The sequence below is a fragment of the Diplotaxodon limnothrissa genome, linkage group LG4, assembly GCF_057381915.1.
Source record: "Diplotaxodon limnothrissa isolate DT_005_m linkage group LG4, D_limnothrissa_male_GT1.1, whole genome shotgun sequence".
NCBI lineage: Eukaryota > Metazoa > Chordata > Actinopteri > Cichliformes > Cichlidae > Diplotaxodon > Diplotaxodon limnothrissa.
Genome location: NC_140599.1, coordinates 26,652,249 through 26,675,416, shown reverse-complemented (window position 1 = coordinate 26,675,416; position 23,168 = coordinate 26,652,249). Strand labels below are relative to the sequence as shown.

At 42.9% G+C, this 23,168-nt stretch overlaps 1 protein-coding gene across 1 annotated transcript in view; it reads left to right on the top strand.

The window, feature by feature from the left end:
* Positions 1–22,710, top strand: part of plekhh3 (pleckstrin homology, MyTH4 and FERM domain containing H3) — a 40,553-nt gene extending 17,843 nt beyond the window's left edge. The window contains exons 3-13 of the mRNA XM_085351772.1: positions 5,502–5,596; positions 9,374–9,556; positions 10,812–10,969; positions 13,436–13,559; positions 14,287–14,584; positions 16,548–16,755; positions 16,966–17,093; positions 17,718–17,838; positions 18,277–18,765; positions 18,889–19,080; positions 20,590–22,710. Of these exons, the coding sequence (XP_085207898.1) occupies positions 5,502–5,596; positions 9,374–9,556; positions 10,812–10,969; positions 13,436–13,559; positions 14,287–14,584; positions 16,548–16,755; positions 16,966–17,093; positions 17,718–17,838; positions 18,277–18,765; positions 18,889–19,080; positions 20,590–20,760 (2,167 nt within the window). The 3' untranslated portion in view covers positions 20,761–22,710. The remainder of the gene's footprint in view (positions 1–5,501; positions 5,597–9,373; positions 9,557–10,811; positions 10,970–13,435; positions 13,560–14,286; positions 14,585–16,547; positions 16,756–16,965; positions 17,094–17,717; positions 17,839–18,276; positions 18,766–18,888; positions 19,081–20,589) is intronic.
* Positions 22,711–23,168: the final 458 nt, after the last annotated feature.

The following is a 23,168-nucleotide window of genomic DNA, read 5'->3' as shown; positions in this document are numbered from 1 at the left end:
GGGCAGTGAGTGACATGCTTCTATGTGCTCCAGGTCCATCTCTATCCCCTTGCTTTGGAGGAAGGACGCCACCTGTTGCTCTACCGAGCGGGTCTCCTCGTCGCTGGGCTCCCCGACGTTCCCGGCCACGAGCGCGGCTTGATTTTAATACCGCTGATGACCACGTCGTTCGTACGGGTGTACTGCTCCAGCTCATCCACCCGCCGCTCGAGATCCATGATCCGTCTGTCCTTCTCGGCATTTTGGAGGCGTAGCTGTTTTACCTCCTCCAGAAGCCCCAGAAGCAGCTCCTGCTGTGCCCTGACTGCGGCCACGTCTCCGCACAGCGCTCCGAGGGAGGTTTTAATGTCCTCAACCTCCTCTGGTGTTGGGCCTTTCTTGGGTGGCATACTGAAGCGAGAGCACGAGGCGGCCACCACGAGGGACCCGGAAGCGGAATTTCTGATGATGGCGCCTGGCTAGGCCTGCTGGCTGATGGTGGAGCCTGGCTGTGGCCTGCTGGCTGATGGTGGAGCCTGGCTGTGGCCTGCTGGCTGATGGTGGAGCCTGGCTGGGTCTGCTGGATGTGGCCTGCTGGCTGATGGTGGAGCCTGGCTGTGGCCTGCTGGCTGATGGTGGAGCCTGGCTGTGGCCTGCTGAGCCTGGCTGTGGCCTGCTGGCTGATGGTGTACTAAATGTACTAAATTGCTTTTGGGACAAAGATGAGCAGCAATCTATAAAATAAAAAAGGGTATTATTGTCTAGTTTATTTGCAGTTGCTCGGCTTAGTGCGGGACTCCTTGTGAGTCTTTTCTGTGGTTTACTGTCATTAATGGTCTTTCTAGTTTTTCTCTGCCTCCTCTCAGTTTCACTGGGTGTGTGTCTGGCACACACTCCACTGAAGTTCAATAAACATTCAATCATTGTCAGCTTACTTCATCACTGTTTGCTGTTAAGTCACAAACTGTTGCAAACACACAAAGAAAATCTCTTGGGATATCAAATTACTGACCCTTTGCTGTTAGCTACGTCCCCGGTTAGCTGTACGACTAGCATTAAAGTGCAAAGACATGCGGTATGGCTTGATGTGATGTCGTAAACACGGAACAAAATAGAATAGAATGGAGCTGAATAGATCATATACCATCACAGATACGTGACCTATCTCTTTAAATGAGTACTGGACCAAAATCGAATTTAAAAATATTCGACTGATGGCTTGTTAGCACATTCATGCAGCCGTGCATGTTTCTTTTCAGGAAATAATTCACTTTTTTGTTGTTAGGAACCAAAACTGTATTTCTACTGATGACTTATGCATGAGGATAATTTTTGTGTTGGTGCCACTGCACTTCAGAACAGTGGCACCGCTTCTCCAGACTGTTAAATATTCCTCACGTCCTTTGGCAGTCAAACCGGGGTTTTCCTTTCTTTCTAGCAATGAGCAGTTTTTTCAAAAGGTTATTTGGTCTTCCAGACTTCCTCTTGACTATTCCTAGCATTGCTATTCCTATATTACATTTACTTTACTTTACTTTAATTCGAAGTGAGGTTGTGGTTAGGACAACTTTTGATATTTTATAAACCTCTGAAATTTGCCTCAAGTGACCTAGTTATACTATGATTGTGGAAAACTAAAATCAAAACCCAAATTAGGGTACGAGATCTTACAAAGCAGAGCACATAATCATATATGGACAAGATTAGCAGGTAATGAAGTTGCTGGGAGGAAGCTAAATTCTCATATGGCACTGACTTTACCTGCTTTGGCTTATTAGATATCTTCCTATTGCCTTTGTGGGTGTGTACACACCCGTGGCTGTTTGACATGTTCTTGCCTCTCCTTTTAGTCTTGTTGCACCTGTAAGGGTGAGACATTTGAGACAACATTCAAGTTTGTCTTTCTATTTAGTGCATGGAATTTGGTGACCTCATTACTAATTACTACTCAATCTCCACCCAGCTAAAGAAGGTAGACAAATTCAACTGTATACACCTACATGAGTGTTCAAGACCTTTTATTATCATGGGTATGACATAAATGGTATTGGCATAAGTCATCTTGCTAAACCTTTATAATTTATTGACGTTTATTTACCCCCTGAGATTTTCAGGCCCTCCAAATAATCATTTGTAAGGCAAAAGAAGTTACAGTGTTGGTATTACTGGTACGATGTGGCAATTTTCACCCTATTAGACTCTACCAATAAAAAAATGTAAAATGGAAACACATTTCCAAATTGAGGTGAAATGAGTTCTGCATTAGTTCAAGCTATATTGTACTCTTAATCTTTTTCTTCCTCTTTTCTTTGGTATGTGCTTCTCTATTATTTTGTTCCCATTTGTCAAATACATCACAAATAATTTGCTGCTTGTAACCACATCGACTCCTGAACTGTGTATTGACGTTGCCATTGTGGGGATTAGGCATAAAAGAGATGGCAAAACAAAATTTGTTACATTGGAAGATTTGGGATACGGCAAACGCAAATTGTTACATAGCCCAGTATTTAAGGCCTCATTGGCTTTACATCACGCAGGCAATATCTTCTGTACATAGGACAGAAGATATTGCCTGCATGCAACTACACAGGTTGTTAAAACGTGCTTTGTATTCGCTGTGGAGTCAGATATCTGTGGTTGTGTGATAATAGGGAAATATGTCCCTTCCTCTCACAAATCAGGTCTCTTTTTTTCTGAGCCTTATTTTCATAACTTCTCCCTCTTCCACTTCACAGGATAGCCAACAGTTTTTATTTTCTAGTTGAAACTGACCTGTGTGATGTGAATCCTTTTTTTTTTTTTTGCTTTCTTTACTTTTCACTTTAACGTTACATGCGCTGCCATATTGGTTTTAAAAGCAATACTGCCGTACAATGTGTTTCTCTGAGATTGCAAATGATTATAAAAAAAACTGAAAAAAAAAGTCCTCTCCTTGCCTTCTAGGAGAGGACAAATGAGAGAGAGGTGCGGTCTATAGAGGTGTGGTCTGTAGATCTGCGTTAGCTCTATTCGTCGTGGTGTCTAATCCCCATGTTAAATTGCTTCCTGCACTCAGGAAGTTGCCTACCGCCCCACCGTCACGGCCTGCTGCTGCAACCTCTGGGAATGTGGGGGGTGGTAGTATGGGGGCGAGGGGGTTGGACTGGGGTTGTACTGTAGGGATGCTGGACAGCTGTGGAGATCCAAAACTCCCACATCAACTTTACTTAGACAATTGCCCCATTTGTTACACCATAGATTGCCATGAAGAAATAGTACTTTTTACCCAGTTTATGTATACATAGACAAAATGGAATGTCCACATGTGTCTGTACCTACACTTGCAAAATACCAGAGTAATAAATCTGTTGAAGCAATTTTTTTTATACCTCCAACATGTGGTCAGAGGACAATGATGGTTATTCTCTGATATAGCCTACAGTGTTGTTTTTTTCATATCTTATAATGTAATTCTTCTTGAGTTAGAAAAAATGTTAGCCACAAAAACAGCTTGTTATATAGAAATAACAGTAGTAATAATACTATACCGCTGTGGTCTGCAGCCACAGTCAATGATGTATAGATTTCGATGTTAGAGTGGGTTTTGGGACAATAGTGGCCCTGCTTATAAATCATTTATTTTGAAAGTCGGGCTTTCGGTGACGCTAAAGTTCAAAACGTTGGACAGAAACCTGGCCTCCTACCTGAGTTTCTGTCCTCTTTTAATGTTCCCTCTTTCTGTACATGACCTTGTAGCAGTGACTTTTGGCTTGTCTGGTATTTCAGGTTCATTGTGGGGGATAACACCATTAGGGGTCAGAGATAATATATATGAATGTGCTTGAAGTGTAGCAAAAAAAATGCACACAAGAGCCAAGTTTTCTAAGATGGATAACCATTAGACATGACCTGAATGTCACTTGTACTCAATTCTCTGAAACACCCCTCTCAAATCCTGCTTTTCTTTAGAGAAGCTATTTAGAATTTCAGACTTAATATTCATGTAGACTAAACTGATATTTATAAACAGAAACAATAGTACAGCTACGCACTCCTCTCATAGTTATTCTATAGATCCTTTTCCCATCCTGTTTGGGCTGCTTTGTCTGCGTGAATGTCTCTGTTATGTAGAGGGAGTTAACAACCTCAAAAAAAGAGATGTCACATTTCTGTGTTTATTTTAATACATTTAAATGGGGTCTGTAGATGGACGGGGTGATAGAGATCCCCATAGGCTGCTGCTGTGGCAGGCGAGCAGGCTTAGTTTTATAGCATGGCTGAGTATAATGTGACAGTCTCTCTCTCTTTCGTTCTCTCTCTTCTGCCTTCTGATTATGCGTCCTACCAATTTATACACACATATGGAAAAAATGGCCTGCTAGAGTTTCACGGTGTCTGGACATTAGCTTAAATTAGAGATGCCAGTTAGTTAGAATCAGCCACTGCAAATAAACATCATAAAGATAACATATGCATAAGAGACAGCATTTCAGAAATCCTTTGACCTTATCTCGACTCTCCCCTGTGATCAGTGATCAGGTCAAAGGACAGAAACTGGCAGCTGCTGTAATCTGAGCCAGTGCAGATAAAGGTATATTCTGACCCACTGATTATTGCTGCCTTCAATGAGGAGGAACCTTCCTGAATTATCTGATCAATAATGACATAAATCAGCTAGCAAATGCATAGGTAAATAGATGAGAGATAACCCGGGGAGGGAAGGAGGGAGGGCTTGATTTCATTTCCTGAGTGGTAATCCCAGGAGGAAGAAGAGGTGGAGAGGACAGGAAGGAAGGAGCGCTTCGTCACTTGTACCTAACATGCTAGTTAGATCCAGGAAATAGAGAAAACAAACGAGTAATTAGGTAAATAAATGACAAGAGATAAAACGTCTAAACAATGTAATAGAATTGAAATGGGCCTTGGCCAGAGATAACCAGTCTGAAGTTGTCCACAGCATTGCTGACCAGATGCAGAACAGTCAGTGTGCGTGGAAACGGCTGTAGACTTGATTGTGGGGCATTAAAGGGCGAACAAGAAAACATCCATTCAGCAGATTTAATTATGTTTTTGATGTTTATGCTTTAAACTATCTAAGGCGGTGACCTCTTGAACCTTCTGCTTTCCTGTGACCAGCATGAGCTGGCTGGCTGGGAGTCGGGGCCGGCGTCGCTCTGTCACATTTATTTTCAGTCGCCCCTTTGGCTCGCCGGCCAAAGTGATAAAAGAGAGACGAGCTGTCCACAGTGGCGTGGTATGTATGAGTGTGTGTTTGTGGGCTTGCGTGCTCCTAGGGAGGGAAAGTGGGAAAACGCTAGAGGACAGATATTCGTGGCACCTCTTTCAGTGTGATCCCCCTCCCCACCTAAGAGTATCAGAGAGGCTCAACGCTGGCAAAGAGTCACATAGGGGCGGGGGGTCACAGCCAACTGTGTGTCTTTGAGCCAATTAACTGTCTAATGGGAGGGAGTAGTCAGGGGAAGACTTGAGTTGAGAGGGAAGCAGGGTTATTTACATTCTCTTTCTCCTCTTCCACTTAGCCACACTGTCTCGGAGTCTTCTGAAGAGATGAAAAGCCTGATCATTGACAAGAATAAGATGGGACAGGAGGAAGAACCTGAACTCTTGGTAAAAGGTGAGCCTGACACACACAACTAACATAGCACCACCGTTTATCTTATCCTCCTTAAATAAATGCATCTACCTGCTATTATCAGATATTCATTATGCTGACATCATTACTAATTAAGTAGGCTTCAGACAGGAAAATTATTTTTTAAAATGCCAGTCGTCAGTTTAACAGAAATACTTAACTTTTTAGCATTTTTCTAGCAATGCAAATTGTATCTGGATAGTTGTTTGGCCAAATGGGGGGGGTGGAATGAGCTATTTTAAGACTTCCCTTTGGTATATTAAAATTTTTCATGTAATATTTACTATTATTTATTTTTTAAGGCTAAACAGTTGATTGAAAAATCCAAAACCTAACATGAAGAACAATCACTAACAAAGTGAAAAATCTCTTGTTGTAGTTTTGTTTTCCAGTTTATTCACCAACTCCCTGCAGGGCTTAGTCAGTGCTGTTCATGTCTTTTTGTATGGTGTATATTTCATCAGGCTAATTGCCTCCTGTCGCAGCTCCATACTGGGCTGTTGCCCTGTAGCCAACCCCTCTCTTACCACATGTGGCGCACAGCTGCCCCCACCCTCCCCTCTTTATGTATTAATGCAAAGACAGCTACTGGCATCAGGAGCTCTATCCTGCATGTCTGATGCTTTTGAGGAATGATCTCATAGGATATTTCTGTGCTATTTATTTTTTCCTTTTTTTTCCGTTCGGCCTGCTGCTGACAGGGAGCAGTAAAATGCCAGTGCTTAGATATGTTACGTCCTGCTGGGAATGGTGACAGTCAGATTGCCTAATTCTGACAGCAGTTACCATGCACCCTTGGCTATGGCCTCCTCCCTTACTGCTGTCCCCACTGTTTCACTGTTAGAAGAGTTTCCCTGTGAAACTGAGGATGGCTACAGTCTGTGGGCAAATTTCATTTAACATTTCAGCTCTTGCACCACATAGCAATCCTTCACTACACTTCACTAGGCACCACTATTACAGCCAACAGCAGGCAACCTCAGGGTGTTAGATAATTCACTCTGCATACTGCACAAGAATATGTTTTGAAGGATGCCTCCATTAGGACTCTCTCTCTTTTTTTTCTCCCTTTTTTGTAGGGCATCCCGAGGCTACATGGGCCGAATGTTGCCCCAGTATCTAAAGTAGGCCAACAACATTACAGATATAGACTGACGAGTGCTGACAGACAGAGATGTTGACATTGGTTTATTGATATTCCTTTGTTGATTTAAAGTTAAAGTTGTTCCTCATGTGATGCAGTTTCTCATGCTGCAGTCGTCTACAGCTGAATCTGTCTGCTGCTTTATGATTCAAAGGTTTAGCTTTACATTTTTTTTAAACTGTTCCACACAAAAGTAGTTCAATGCCAGTTTGTAACGTATTATTTTCCTGAAATGCTGCTCTGCTTCCGGAGATGGTTTTTATGAAATGACGGCAAGCACAACACTGCGACCCATTTTCTCAGACGTATGTATTTTTATCATGGAGTTCAATGTTCAGTATATTGAACAAACTTTCAGCGGTGAGAGCAGCAGGAGGCTTGCAGTAAAAAAAGATGGAAATACACAGAGAGAGTGTTTTCTCAATCTGTGTTTGAGGGGGCAGGGCACTGAAGGGTCAAGGGTCACAAATGAAACAAATTAAGGGCGAGCTGTGGCCCTCGGGGGAGGCATTAGCTGGCTACAGAGATGAGATCCAGATGGAAGATCATCAGTGGGCTATACATGGGGTCTCCAGCTTTATCTCTGTCCTTTTCACATCAATTCTTATTGCATTGTTTAAAGTTGCAATATTAAGTGCAGCCTATGTGGTGTATATCCCATGCCTGCGACAGAGCTGCGGGGCGTGCAGGCATGCCTGTGTCTTGTTTTTGATCCAGCCAGCTTGTCTGCCTCCTGTCCTGCGTGTCGTCCCAGCTTTCTTTGTGATTTTTATTTATCCATTTCACATTGGGTTTTGATGCTGACCCTCTCTGATGTGGTGTTAAGTACCTCCTGGGTTTTCACTTTGGGCTATATTTGAGGGTTGGTTATGGTAGGTTCAAAATCCCCTCTTATATCATATTGAGGCCTGAACCTTCACCCCGTCCTTTCTTTCTTTCTTTTTTTCTTTTTTTTGTTTATTTGAAGCAGGAGCAAAGCAACAGTTTCTCTGTACTTCCTGGGTAAACCACATTTAAGCAAGGTTAAAAAGAGGGAGAGAAGAGAAATTTGGGGCAGATGAAAGTAAATGAGAAGAGAATGAGAGCAAGAGGAAGAAAGATGCAAGCAAAATTATCTCTGGGTAACAGGTGACACACAGCTCGCTGACCAGAGAGGAAGTTGTGATGCTGGGGAAGCGTTATTACAGTTTCACAGGGTTAGAGGCTGAAGATGTATTGCCTAATTCTTTCTTCTAAAACCAATCTCAAGAATGCATATGCAAGCCATATGTATTGTCATGCACAGGCACCCCATGTACGGCTGACTGCCACTGCATCTCAATGCCCTAGCCCTGCATATAGTCCTACACAACCCAGTATCAGTCAAGGTGGCCAGCCAAAAGTAATTTAGTTTATTTATCTGCTCAGACATGAAATGCTTATGCACTTATGTAATTGTTCCTTATTAAGAACAATTTGTACACAACTGGGGATGCAGAAGAGATTTGGGATCAGTAGATCTGGGCTGTTGCAGTTTTCCCAGTCCTCAGAACTTTAGGAACACAAGAGTCTTTTATTACAGAGAGAGAGACCTGACAAAATTAGCAGACATGCCTAAAAACTAGCTGCCTCATTCTCTTTGTGTCTCTCTCTGTCTCCTTATCTGATTCTGTCAGCCTCAAAAGTGGCAGTTATGGTGGCTTTGTGCTGCCTTTAATGCCTATGCTATTATCTGGCCTTATTTTTAGCACCTAGTATTTATTCCAGCAAAACTTTTACTCATAGATTTCTGCGAACTTTAGGGACAGTTAGAGCCCTTGGAGATTATTCTTTGTGAAGACAGGGTGTAGCAGCATTTATAGACTTACAACCTGCCCCCAAAAATCTTTCAAGGGAAATGCTTGCCTTAGTGTGAAAGTCCCATACTTATGAAAGAAAGTTGCAGAGCATTGTTCCTTTCTGAGAATGTACAACTTGCTTGGTGGTAGCAAAGATTTCTTATAGGGGACACAATCTAATGGGTTTTTTCTTTTTCTTTTTAAAGTCATGTGAAACTACTGCCAGAGATTGCTCTAATAAAAAGGAGGTATTTATTCTTTACTGAAAAAAATAAAATAAACAGGACAAGAAGCTGCAGGCTCGCTTGCTTGAAAATTTGAAAACATCACATTTCAAGATTAATTTTCTTTTGCTGGACTAATCAGTTTAAAAAATCCTTTACTGCAGCTGAACTGGCGTGTGATCTTTCATTTCAGGGTTAAGTTGTAACATAATCCCTTGTGTATATCCTTTTTCAAGCCACAGCAGACAACTTCAAGCCCCCTTTCCTTGTATCTCTTTTGCAAAGATTGAATTGTTTCTTATTATTCTTGTGTAAATGCAATAATAAGGACTGAGTTTGCACAGTTACTCAGGTTTTCCACCCTGTCAGCTAGCTGTGAAAAGTCACCAGTAGCTACCAGTGAAAACAAAAGCACTATTATCGTTCGGCCTTGATTATAGGCGGCCAATCTTTGGACCCATGATGTCATCATTCTGTAGCCACTAAAATGCACTATATACTTACTATATTTTACTATATATTTACTTCATATTGATAAGTAAAAGCCAAAAATATGCATTCTGCTTGTTTAAAGGTTGGTTGTTACGGGAGGTGCGTGGCAACTGGATTAAGCAACGTCGATACTGGTTTGTACTGACCCAAGACTCTCTTGACTACTACACCGGACCGGAGAAAGGTGCCCGGAGACTAGGCACATTGGTCCTCACAAACCTCTGCTCTGTCATCTGGCCAGACAAGCAGACATACAAGGAGACAGGTGAGCAAGACACACTTATATTCCTAACCATATGCAGACGGGATGAGACATAGCTGACTCACACTCATGCAGGCTTTCCTGTAATCTCTGTAGAGTCCAGTTAGTTCTTTGTGTTAATTCCCTTTGTGGTATAGTGATCATAGGCATTATTTTAAAACTTCCCAGTAAATTGTTGGGTCTTTCAATATGAAAGTGGTGACTTGTGGCTAGCTTTCCCCTTCCCATGAGTACTGTAATTCTTAGTAAGTTTGGGAAGCCCCGGCTTTGTTTGGTCAGAAATGCGGGTCAAGGTTGGCCTACAAGTGTCTCATTCGCGTAACCAGCAAGGCAATCTCTTGGATGCAGGAAACAAATGACAAAGATTTATAAAAAGAGTTGCTTTTGAAAAGACACAGGGATGACTTGTGTTTTTTCAAATCTGTATTCCTCAGATACCCTTTATCTATGTTTGTCTGCCTCTCTGTGAATGGAGATTATGCCCTGCTAACTTTACCAAACCGCTTAAAATGCCAAAACCATAGTGCAAACCCAAACATAGTTCTAACTCAATAGGCCAGGGGACTTTTCTGGACAGAGGAGGACTTTCAACAGCGACTTTGTCACAGACTCCCGGCTGTTTCACTACTGAGTAGATCTGTGTAGTAAAACTTTTTCATTTTGGGGTTATACTTGACTAAGAACTTTAAACAAAGAAGGATGTGGTGCCAAGTCACGTAGCAGGAAAGCCTGATAACCGCCACGGGGCTACAGATCAAGCTAGGCTGCCTGGGGTATGTCTAATACTTCCTCTGTAGAAGGAGAAATGTTCCCCTTTTTTAGCTTTTATTATGTTACCCGAAATGAAACTCACTAAGGGCTTTCGGACTCGTGTCTTAAGACATCTGCAGAATATCTACTCTTGTTTGGTTTTGGTGTGGTCTGAGGTTTTTTTTTCTGAAGTTGACCTTTGATCATCAGTGAAGCTGAGTGAGTAAAGGAGAGAGAGTCTGTATGGAAGATGTGCAGGAATCAGTTTATTGTCTCACATTGTAGGAAACTGGATCAGGCCTAAATCCATGCTGTTTACTTTAAAAAAAAAAAAACAAAAAAAATCAAAACAAAACCATCCCACACATGTCTGGAAAAGTGTCAGGTCAGATAAGGTCCAGTTTAAATTACTAACTATGAATTATTACCATTACATGTCATAAGATTTGCAATGGTTTTTAAATGTGTTGCTTTATTATTATTATTATTATTATTGGGTTTTTTTCAGGTTACTGGAGCATTACAGTTTATGGTCGGAAACATTGCTATAGGCTGTACACCAAGCACTTCAATGAGGCTGTGCACTGGGCTTGTGCCATCCAGAAAATCATTGATAGTAAATCACCCGTGGAAACGCCAACACAGCTCCTGATTCGAGACATTGAGGTGGGCCACGCAACGCAGACACACAAACATACACAGGGTTGCTGCCAAACTACCTATGATTACAGCCACCAAACACAAACGGCCATCAGGCTACATAATGCTCCACAACCCCTGCCCCGTTACCATGGAAACCACACGACCACATTGCACCAGGGAGTCCAAAGTTTATTCTGCTTGCCTTTCTCTTTTGAATGACCTCATTTCATTCTGTCACACAGGGACAGGAAATAATACCAGACCTGCAGTTGAAAGGTCATTCCAAGATAAAGGCATTTCCAGCTATTTGAATATTTAGAAAAACAGGATTTGTGGCTTTTGAAAGATACCTTAGTTTGTGCAGGGAGTGTGTTTACAAGGGATCGTCATATTTTAATGCACGGTGTGCTAGAGAACACATTGTGCTGGAATGTCATTGAGCAGAGAGACGACTCATCTTGCATCAGTCTGCCTCTTGGGTGTAGAGAAGGGCAGTTCTGGCAGAGGAGATGGAGGAGGGCTCTGCATGAAGCAGCAGGACGAGATAAGCAGTCCTTTGCCTGGCCTCCTCTCTCAGTAATCTCCCAACAAGAGTCTCTAATCTCAAAGAAAGTGGTTAGTCTGCTCCCTCTACCCTCATCTGGTTTGCAAAAAGGGGTCAAGCTTTTGTAGGAATAAAGGGGTCTGCTTTTCATTTATTGCTTTGACAGTCACTCATCCTTCCACCTAAAACCTTTTTCTCAGTCTCTTGCTTTCTCTCTCCCTCTCCCTCACCTTTATACATAGGCACTTTTCCTCAACTGGACAAAGTATTCTCTCTCTAAAGTGTGAGGCCATGACTGGAACTGTAAAAATCCAGAGAGACTAAACAGAGGCGGCGTTGTGTGAACAGGACTGCTTGCTTATCTTTAAAGTATAGGATCAGGTTACAGACACAGAGGGGCGAAAGCCTGGCAGTTTTAGCAATGGATCTATAGCCAGAAGTCATATTTGAAAGAGATTAGGTGTGTGAAATGTTTTATTTAAACTGTGACTTTATCAGTGCTTAGATCATAAACACATTCATGCTCTTAACCATTGTCATCCAGTTCAGGGTCACAGGTGGCTAGAGCCTAGCCCAACTGTCACAGGGTGAGAGGCAAGGTATATCCTGGCCATGTCACCAGCCTGTCACCAACCTACCATGTAGAGACAGGAAGCCAATTTAGAATCACCAGTCAACCTAACATGCATGTCTTTGTGACTGTGGGAAGCTAGAGTATCTAGAGTCCACACAGAAAAGTCTAAGGCTGCAGGGGCATTTGAGCTTCTTATTAGCTAAACTGATAATTGAAAAAGCATCTTGACACAACCGTTGTTGTGATTTGGTGCTATATAAACAAAATTGAATTTATTTGAATGAGGCATAAAACACAAGCAGCCCAATAATATGTTAGACAGACCTTTTAGAACCTTACCTTGATAACTGTCCATGAAAAAAAAGTGGGAAACCCTGTTTATTTTGTCTTTTCTTTTACCACACTCTTTAGTCGTGCTTGGTATATGAACACTCCAAAGTAGTGTAGCGTGCTTGGTGTATTCTGGAATATCAAACCTTTTCCCAACCTGGCAATGAGGCTGACAGAGACCAGAAGAAAAAAAAACAATCGTGCTTTAGAGCTTGTTATTGCAAAGCATTTCTTTGTAATATAAATAAGATGAACAGATTTTGTTGCCGTTGTACAGGCTAGCTGTTTGCCCCTGTTTCCAGTCCTTCATAATTACCATTCTTGCTTTTGGCAAGACGGCTAATAAGCGTATTTCCCAAAATGTCAAACTATTGCATGTGGCAGTGGATGACCAAATGGAACAAAAACAATCTCTGGCCCTGGATCAGTGGATGAATGTCATCTGGGATGTTGAGTTGCTGCATCCCACTGCACGTGGTCCATAGAGCAACATGTCATTCCCATAGTTCAAACAGACAAGCTTGTCACCAGTGTGCACCAAGCATTTCAGTGGAATGTGTCAACTTTGCCCCACTAAGGAGGGAGAAAGCTGACTTGTCTCATAGCCAGAGAGAAAGATCGGGGAAGTTGCAGAGTCAGGAGAGAGCCAGAGCAGTGGCAACGTTACTAATGAGCAACAGGTGCTAGGGCAGTAGCATGGAAGCCATCTGTACTGCTTCAAGGTATCTATCCACATACCCAGTAAAAGGCACAAACACACGCACACCAAACTCATTGACACCAGTGTATAAAATATAACGTGTCAGTCATGCTAGTGTGGTTTGCTGGGTCATCACTTGACCTTCCTGCTGTTTAAAAGATGCCAGAGCTGGATTGTGACCCCGGTCAAATCGACCTCAGTTACCCTTCATAGACAAACACACAGACACGCACTCACAGAGTGTTCTCAGGCTGGCTTCGTGCTTGTTGACTGCACATGAACGTTTATTTTCAAATGTGTTTGTTTATTATAGATTGGTTTTGTTTTACTTGTGTGTTTTAGGAGAATAAGTTCAACCCTGAGGTAGTGGAACACATCTACCAGCACAACCCCATCCTGAAGTACACCCAGGGACCCTTATATGCTCCTCTGCTGCCTTTCCCCTATGGCAGTCTGGAGCACACATGTAAGTGCTTAAGATTTTTACACTGCCATATCTATATGTATGTGAAAGTACCGGTTAAAAACAATAGCATGATTAGCATTTTTTTTAGCACTGTTTGAGTAAGTGTCAACTGGCCGAATTTACCTTGAAGCTCTTACGAAAGAGATAACCAGTGCACATGGCCACTCGGTGTGTGTGCAAAGCTGGCAGCTGTTTTCTATAATTGCAGTGTGGCTAAGTGGAAAGAAACTGTTTTAAAAACTGTGATTGCTCTGCAGTTTGATTTGTTTAGCGGAAGAATAAAGCTCAATGCAACGCAGATTGCTTTTCATTTTGCTTACGTATGCTTCCTTGCGTGCACTCTCCTCCTGTGACCCTGAAATCGCTCTTTCTTCCACCCTAATGGACAATCTTCCAATCACTTAAATGCACTGGGAGGAATCTACCGTGGGAGCTTAGTGTGAAAATACATGCCTGCAGCTCTCTCTTTCTTTCTCTCTCACGCACATCCTCTCTGAGAGTTCAGGGAACACACTTTGTTTTATTAAGCTAAAAAATCATGATACGATGATAAAACTGATGAGATGCTAATGTAATAGGTTGCTATATTACAATACTTTACATGATTAAATGTTATACCATTCCTTTAAGATATCTGCAAGGTTCAAATGTCTAGAAAAGGGGTGGGGGAGGAAGAATATGTCCTGACAAAAACTTTTGACACACTGTTCTTTGTTTATCTCTCCAGACCACAGTGGGAAAGGCTACGGCTCGGTGCGTGAGGAGGCCGTGAAGCTGTTCAACTGCCTGCAGCAGCTGGAATCAGCAAGGGAGCCGGTTCCAATCATCCAGGGTGTGCTACAGACCTGCCTGGACCTGCGGCCTCTCCGCGATGAGGTCTACTGCCAGCTAGTGAAGCAGACCAGCTACACGCCTTCCCCAAACACTGCTGCGCATCTCCGTTACTGGCAGCTTCTCACCTGTATGAGCTGCACTTTCCTTCCTGGGCCAATTGTGCTCAAATACCTGCGATTCCACCTCAAAAGGTGAGATGCTATGATTGAGCCAAGACTAAAATCTAATGCTGCTTGCTGGGAAGTCAGGTGCAGCGCTTTGTATTTACCTTGCAGTATTTCATTACAGTACTATTGTAATGAAATACTATTTAGCTCAAGTAAAGCAGTTCTCACAAGTGACCGCTTCAAGATTGTTGTTTTGCTTTTGCAACAGCATTCAGACAGGATTTTTTTCACATTCAATTAAGCACACACAAATGCTCCGAACTTGAGAAAGCTGCTCACCTCGTCATCTCTTACTTAGAAGTGGAAAACTTTCTTGCTTTTTCTGGCTCTGATTTCTCCGACTGGGAAACGTGGCTTGTGGAAGTAAGGTGGAAAACACTACAGCGTATCCACCCATGTTGACAGTTTGAGGTAACAGACTGCAGTTGTCAGTTAATAGAAAAGTTGCATTAAGTCGTTTATATAGTCATGCAAATTGTTTTACATGAGTGTTTCAGCAGTACGATGCCCTCAATCCCATATGAGACATCAGACCTGGAGTACACTGTAGATGATAGACAAGGGTATAAGAGAGGAATGGCTTGACCTGGGAGATAAAGGTGAACCAGTGTTGCGTGGTAGCAGCGAAACATGGGGTCTAGACATCGGACAAAAAGCAGGCGCCAGCATCCCTAAACACTTGTTTAGATATAGTAGCATGATATGCCTTCACATTGTTAGCATGCTTCCCTAGACAGATCCAGTTTTCAAGGGCTGGATTTACAGGTCTGAATTAGCCCTTCTGTCAAGAATGCTAATCTAAGTTATTAGAAGCACTAATCTCCTGCCCTTGATTTTCTGTCTAATGCCATGCCATGAAACCACTACAATTTTCTATCTATATTTCTGTACTGGGAATCGCCCTCTGGCTAATGGAACAGTTGCATGCAACGGCAATTCATAACAACTCTGTGGAACTCGCTGGCTGTGTGTTTTGATACGTCTTGCTGTCACTCTCACGCACTCTCTCACTGTTTGGACCACTGCTGAGGCTGCAGCTGGGCAGAGCTAAGACTGGAGCTGGGCATTAGGCCCAGAAACCATCCTCCACTCCCCCAGTGCCCTGAGAAACCCCCAGGGAATGTCTGCTGTCAGACAGATTAGGCCAAAAGAAAGAAAGCAAGGGAGAAGGAGAGGGAGAGAAAGCAGGAAATGGTACAAAGACACAAACAAAGGAGAGTATAGGAAATCTCACACAGATCAGTGGGACATTCGTAGTTATGTTTCAGCCACCCTTATGAGACAGCAAGATGTTAAAGTGAATAAGCTCGTTTTCCTCTTTCTGCCCTTGTTTTTGCGTATTTTGGGACGAGTACTGGAGTGTAATTGTTTCCTTCCTGTTTGTCCCCCCCCTGTGTTTACAAAGGGCTTAGCTAATCACTCAATCAGGTTGTATTTCACACCTTTCACACTCGCAAACCTCAGCCTCCCGCTAGATTGGTTTGCTGCTTTTTTTTGTCCCCTCCTTTAAAACAACAGCACACAGACATACACTCACCTTCCACTCCTGGACACTCCGTTGGGAGGAAGGAGGGGGTCACTCTGGTTCACAGGAGCGGAAACGCCTTTTCCTGTTTCGTGCACTACCCAAAGTCAAACATGTTTTCTTTGCCATTTTCCTTTTCTTTGAAGAATTAAGGGATGTTGAGTCTTTTAAGTTCCTAACAGCTAAAGTGAGAACATTTGTCATTCTTCGCCTCATTGACTTTCTAGCACTGCCAGCCCAAACAAAATAAAAACTTAGTTGAATCAATGGAGTGACGCAAAGTCCATAATCACACCGTAACACCTAACAGATTTTGAGTCGCAGGCATGAGTAAATTCTCTCTTTTATGTGCTTAATATTTTCATCTTTATGACAAATTGCTTTCACAAGTGCATGCACGCACACACACAGACACGCACTCACAGCAGTATCACTTTCTCACACATTTAATCTGTCTTGCAGAATCCAGAGCCAAAGTCCTGAGTCTGAAATGGATAACTATGCGTCATTCATCAGTGAGGCTCTGGAGAAGACAAAGTGTCGGGAGTGCGTGCCATCTTGGGAGGAGATCCAGATGCTGATGAACCGACAGGAGATGCTGTGCACCGTGCACTATCCAGGCCCTGGATCCTGCCAGCTCTACATCAGCTCACACACTACTGCCAATGAGGTTTGGAAGCATTTCCCTGTATTCTACTTGGCAGCACAACTTTTCTGAGCTGGCTTCGGAGTCTTTCAGCTACTCACTAGTTCCAATTCAAAATTTCACAGTGCAATCAAGAGCCTAGTAAAATGCTCCCTCTTCTGCCTTCACCCTTGAAGCCCAATAACTTATGAGTCCATCTGTCTTTTCAATCCGCTTCTCCTTCCTCCTCACCAGGTGGTTCGAAGGATGCAAGAGAAGCTCGGCCTACAAGAGAGCAAAAATACATTTGCACTATACGAGCAGAATGCACTGTGGGAGCAGCCAGTCACAGGAAGCGCTCTGGTCGCAGACATCCTAACCAGGTTTGAAAAAGTGACTTGTCAGTCTTTACCCTGGAAGATAGAACAAACAAAAAAGTCAGTCATAATAAAACCAAGCAGACGTGCTATCAAAACATTGTGGCAAAAAGCCTATTTGTCACTCTATAGATGAGTATGGACAGAGCAGCACACTGTTTATTTATCTCCCCCCTAGTCCAAGTGCTATGCTGAATGTTAACCAGTGTCCTTGATATCTGGTGACCTTGTCTGTTCTTGTTGGTCAAACATGACACTATGCTGGGAAACTAGATTTGTCTCTATGTCTGTCAGCAGTGCCAGCCAGGTGCTAGTCAAGGTAAAGATGATGTCATTTAATTGTACAAGGCAATAGTCTCAAAACGAAAACAATGAGCCAATTGGAAAAAAGGGCGCTATGCTTTATTTTTTTTTCTTTTTAAACAGGCATGGGTGTGTCTGTCCTCTCAATGTTGAGTGACAGGGTAAACATGAAACTGTCGGGTTACTACACAACGGCATTACACAGCAGGGAAGCAATAGCTTGTAACATATTAACAGAAGGCTTAAGATTCTTTGTTTGTCATATGTGTCTTTAGTGTATCTTTTTTTCTTGACCCAGATTTAACTTTCTGTCCCTCTCTTATGCAGCTTCTCTACTAAAGAGTCAGAGTCTAAATCCCAGTGGAAACTGTGTTTCAAGCTCTACTGCCTGTTGGATGCAGACAGCATATCAGTGGACAGCATAGAGTATTTATTCCTCTTTGAGCAGGTAATGGAGTGGAACATGAGCCTTCTCTTTTCACTATTTCTTTGTTGTGAGTGACCAGTGATGGTGTTGATGATGGCATCTGATTTATTGTCATTCAGTGATTCATCACTTGTGTTGTTGTTGAATCGTGTATGCTTTTACTAAACAATCTGCAATCACAGTCTGTAATTTCCCACTGGCTGTGAGTGTTATAAAATGGATTGCATAAAAAACATGACTAAGAGCACTGGCTGGAGTGCAGAGGGGGCAAAAGGCAGCCAGCATTGGCTTCATTATAATTTTTTCCTGGGGAATTCTATAAAAGAGTTACGGGATGAAATAAAACAAGGTGGGGTAGAAAGGATGGATGAGGGGACTTGAAGTTATTACTGACGACCTTTACCTTCTTTGTGTTTGGTTCTCTTTCTCTCTGTCCTGGTTTTGACCTTTGTGCTGCAGTGCCATGAGATGGTCGTGCGTGGTCAGCTACCAGCCTGTGAAGAGGACCTGCAGGCATTAGCTGCCCTGAGGCTTCAGAGCCTAATGGGTGACTTCAGCACACATGCCCCCTGCCCGCCTCTGGATGAGCTTTTTCCAGGTCATATGCTTGAAACTCGGGTTCTCATGTCAATTTCTGCACCGCAAGATGTGCCTCCTTGTCAGGTAGCTGCTCAGGGCTGTCCCACGACGCAGCGCTTCCACACAGGACTCCTCGCAGGGACTCTGTGGAGCCACACAGCTACAGCAGTACACAAGCAAAAAGTTGAGCAGGACATGCGTCTGCGGACCCGCCTGAAGGAGGAGGCAGCGGCTGTCATGACGTCCATCTTGGAGCGTTGGAAAGGTTTGGCCGGCTACAGCCGCAGGGACAGTATGGCCGCCTACCTCACAATTGCACGCCAGTGGTCCGGCTTTGGATGCACTCTTTATGAAGTGGACTTTTATATTGTGAGTATTGTGTGCTTATGCTTTAGTTTTAGTATCACTCTTAAACGTTTTTTTTCCTCAAAGCTCAAGAGCCACTTGGATCCTGCAGTCTCTTGACATTTGCACGCCTCTTTCTGCCTGCAGAGTTCAACGGGGAGTTTTTCCCAGAAGTTATGGCTGGGTGTAGCTGCTACATCTGTATCCTTGTATAAGCAGGGAGAATCAGAGGCCCTGGAGTCCTTTCCTTATGGCCAGATCTGTTCTTATGGTGTATCTGACAGCAACACCTTCAAGATTACAGCTGGGGACCGGGATCTGCTCTTTGAAACCACCAAGGTATAAACAGAGTGCAGAATTGTTTAGTTTAAGGGGGGAAATGTCATTCTTAGTTTAAAATTTGTCATTTTTGTGATTTATTTAGATAGTAAAAGGTTTTATTTTAGCTTTTCTGGATCTTGGTCTGTGAAGAAAGAGTTATGAAGTATGAAATTAGAGCCACACCTTTGGATGACTTATTGAAACATGAGCTGTGTAGCAGCAAATAAACTTTCAAAGTAAAATATTAAAAAGCATTACAATGTCCTAAACTGAGCTAGTTCTGACTTTGCCCTGTAAAACCAACTGTTAGTCCACAGGGTTAGCATCTCTGAGAGTATGTGTCACCCTAGTATAACCTCCCAGGATGACACATACAGGGTGAGGCTGAAGGTGACTGGAAGGAAAATATTAATTGAAGCTGGTTCTGCTCTGACCTTAAACATAATGTGTGTCAGCTGTAGGCCGGATTCAGTTTATGTATAGTGCAGAGCCAAGGGGCCTTATCACTGTGCAGTTTTCTGCAGAGTAAGAGAAAGACACACAGTGTCTGCCCATGATACCCCCTTCCCTCCGCCTCTTTGACCCACTCTAAAAACCTTCATTAATTTGGTCTAAATAGAGAGCAAACAACCTGCCCATATTCCCCAACAGATGGTAACCACCAAAAGTCTCACTTCCTGGCATTTAATAGCATGGGGGTAAGTTTTATTGCAGTGGTTAGATTAAAATATTAGGCAAAACATTTCTCAGAAACATAGATGTGCCTTTTTCTTCTCCCCCCCAAATCAAGAACAAATCATGCCTTTCATTGGGCCGCTTTGCTTGCATCTTCCCACACACAACACAAAAGCTCTCTGTGATCTCTCTTGAGGCACAAAAGTGACTTTATTTATTTATTTATTGGACACACAGGCAAATTGAAGTAAGGTTCAGAAAGACTTCTACTTTATGAACTTAAAGCCGTCGTATCCTTTTGACATAAAAGTGGAAGGTTTTCAGCCGATGGGCAGAGGGGAAAAAAGGAAAGACCAGATTTGCAGGGGGTGATTATGATTAGGCCTGGAGTTGAGTGTAAGATTAGCAGCTGATTCCAGGGTTATAGTTGAAGTTGAAAAGCAGGTTGAAACTCAGGGACTTGTCTTATGCACAGACTATGTTTAGCCAAGAATCAGTAGGACTAGAGTAAGGGTAATTGTTGCTTCTGGTGGTTTGGTGGTTATGTCCTCTGAGGTCTGTGTAATGGAGAGACACATGAAGAAATGAACTCCTCCATAGTACCCTCCCTTAATTTTTCTGCAACAGCTGCTGAACAGTGTGGTGTATGTCAAAGTGAAGAACTACCCAGACACAGTTAAGAGATGTGTATGTCCCCTTAAATCTGCCAAACATCACGCTTTACTTCTGGAGGATCTAGTTTTTCTGGCAGCTGAATGACATCATCTTTACCCGCCCTCCTGTGACAGTGCCAGACAGACACTGAGACTGCCACCAATTTGACCTCTCTCTCTCTCCCTCTCTCCATCACAGCTGACTGAGATCATGCAGCTGATGAATGCTTATTTCAGTGCCATCCATCGCCAACGAGGAAAAGGGGAAGATGCAGACATCACCATAGCAGACAGCACAGAGGTGGGCTTCCGTCACCTCCGATCAGCGCCGACACCCACACTCCTAGAGCTGCCCTCGCACCCTGTTTGAGAGGGACCCATACCCGGACACTCACTCCCCAACCCCTCAGCCAACTCCTCCGTGTGGTCCCCTGTGAGGCCCAGTCCCAGGCCCAGTCCTCAAGACACTGTGCCTCCTCCGCTGGGAATGGCGCAGCAGCCAAAACAAAGAGAGAGCTGTTTTCATTCCCCATCTTTGAAAATAAACCCTCGCTGAGCTTTCCAGCTGAAGGAGCTGGCCAATGTAGGAGAGAGGGGGGTTGGGGAGAGGATGAGAAGGCAAGGGATTCTGTTTTGCAAGTGAAGCCAGAAACCCACAGAAACCAATACGGCTGCTGATGAGGTGTCAAACACCCTCCCCCCACCCAGTCCTGTCACACAATCTACTAGGTTACCCTAAATGGCAGTATCTCCCACTCCTCCTTCACACCAGCCTTCAAGACAATGTGAGTAGTTGGGGAAACACAGCAGCTGAGAGCTGAGACTTACGGCAACAATAAGCTGTGGTACCCACCTCATAAAGGTATGGCTTAGAATAAAGACACTACTTTGTCCTCTTTCTTTCATGAAGAGTGCCATATGTGCGCTGCCTTTTGTAGAAGGCAGCGATCCCTCACGCACTGCTGGCATAGTGCTGAGAATATTCAGTGACACAGACATCTCCCCTGTCTTTGCTGCTCTCCGTCTCTGCCACACACATGGAAACCCGCTCACTCTCACATCCCTTTATGCTGAAATGTTCATCAGAGACGTTCAGTTTTCACAAGGTCCCGGCTGAGCTTGCATTACCTAGAACTGTTGATGCAGTGAGCCATGTGAACTTGGAACTGGAAACAGATGTTGAACTCTATAGTTGAGTCATGTCGGCCGCCACTGCTACAAAACCCCTTACCTATGTGCGCTATTTGATCGAGAAATCAGAAAAGCCGTGTCATTTTCTTCATGACGCATTCAGGATCCGGATTAACTGTTTCTTCTTTCACAGAAACCAAAGGATTTTGGAGTCCTTTCTTCAGTGTCTCTACCAAATGCTCTGATTCGTCCTTCGTTGTGCTGCTTGTCTTGACTTTAATCCTTGAACTGAAATTTGGTTAACACTTGACTGATTAGGTAATTTTGCTTATGTTGACAAATATCCTAATGCAGCTGTAGTCTGCTGAAAAAAAAGGTGCTTTTATGTTATACATATATAAATATAAAAATCTCAGCCCCAGTCGGCAATGTGGATCATCGAACAGTGCCCCTACTTTAAAGAAACACTTTTCTAATCAGGCCACAGATGCTGTCGTAGTATTATTTTGTTTCAACGCTCCTTTTATGTCTTAATTTCAGACCCATACATATATTCATTTGAAGTTTGCTTTAACTGATCAGAGCTGTAGATGCTCCCTAAAGCAGCTCTTATGTGTAAATCTTATGTAGCTCCTCCTTTGTGTTCACTGGTTATTCTGAAGCCAAAGTTTCACCAAGTCGTGGGTTTGAGCACGGACCAAAGATGTGCGTATTTTAATAAGCTTTTACAAGAAGAAATTAACCAAATGCGGACAGATTCCCTAATTTATATGCAACTCTTTCCACTTGTATTAACATTTTCCTGCTGTACACGTCTTCTTAGTGTAGTATTTACAATGTAGGAATTTAAGACAGTAGATGCTTTGTAAAGATAATAGTCCAGTACTGTCTGCTACACTGCCCCATGCAATATAACCAGCCTAATTTTCATTTTTTTTTTCTCACCATGGAAGGCCTTGACAAGTCATTGCAGTCTGCCCTGTATCCTGCTCAGAAGCAGGTCTTTGCTTTTTCTACTGCAGCTGCAGGCAGCTCCAAGCTGTATGAAAAGGAAAGAAGAAAAATCAAACTACACGTTTTTTCTTTGTATTACGCTTGTTTGTATGTTGCATGGTACCTTTCTATTTGTGTATAGTTAATTGCACTATTGTTTGTTTTGAAACTAACTTGAGAGTGCAATAAAAAAAACTATAAATACTGTATGTAATTAATAAAATTTTTACCATATTGTCTTTGGTGCTGTTTTTCAGCCTCATCTATCCTTTTTTATTTTGAGAAATGTACGTATGTGGTGCCCAGACTTGTGAAGCATTAGGACTATTGTCTTCCTGTAGTTTTGAGGTAACTCAGTTGTGCTGTTAGTGCCAACGCTTTTTACTGGTTTATAAGAATAGCTGGTTGAACAAGTAATGCCAACTGTCTTTGTTGCCCTGTGGTTATGCGCCGTTTAATTAGTCGAATGAACAAACATCAGGAGCACAGCTCTATTCCATTCTCATACAACCGACCAGGTGTGTCTTCAGATAACATCTGAGACATTTCAGGTAAGAATTAAAATAATAGAAAATGTTTTTATTCAGTTTAAAACAGGTCCAACAGGCAAGCGAAATGTAGCAGTATATTCACTTTTAGACAACACAGGGGAAG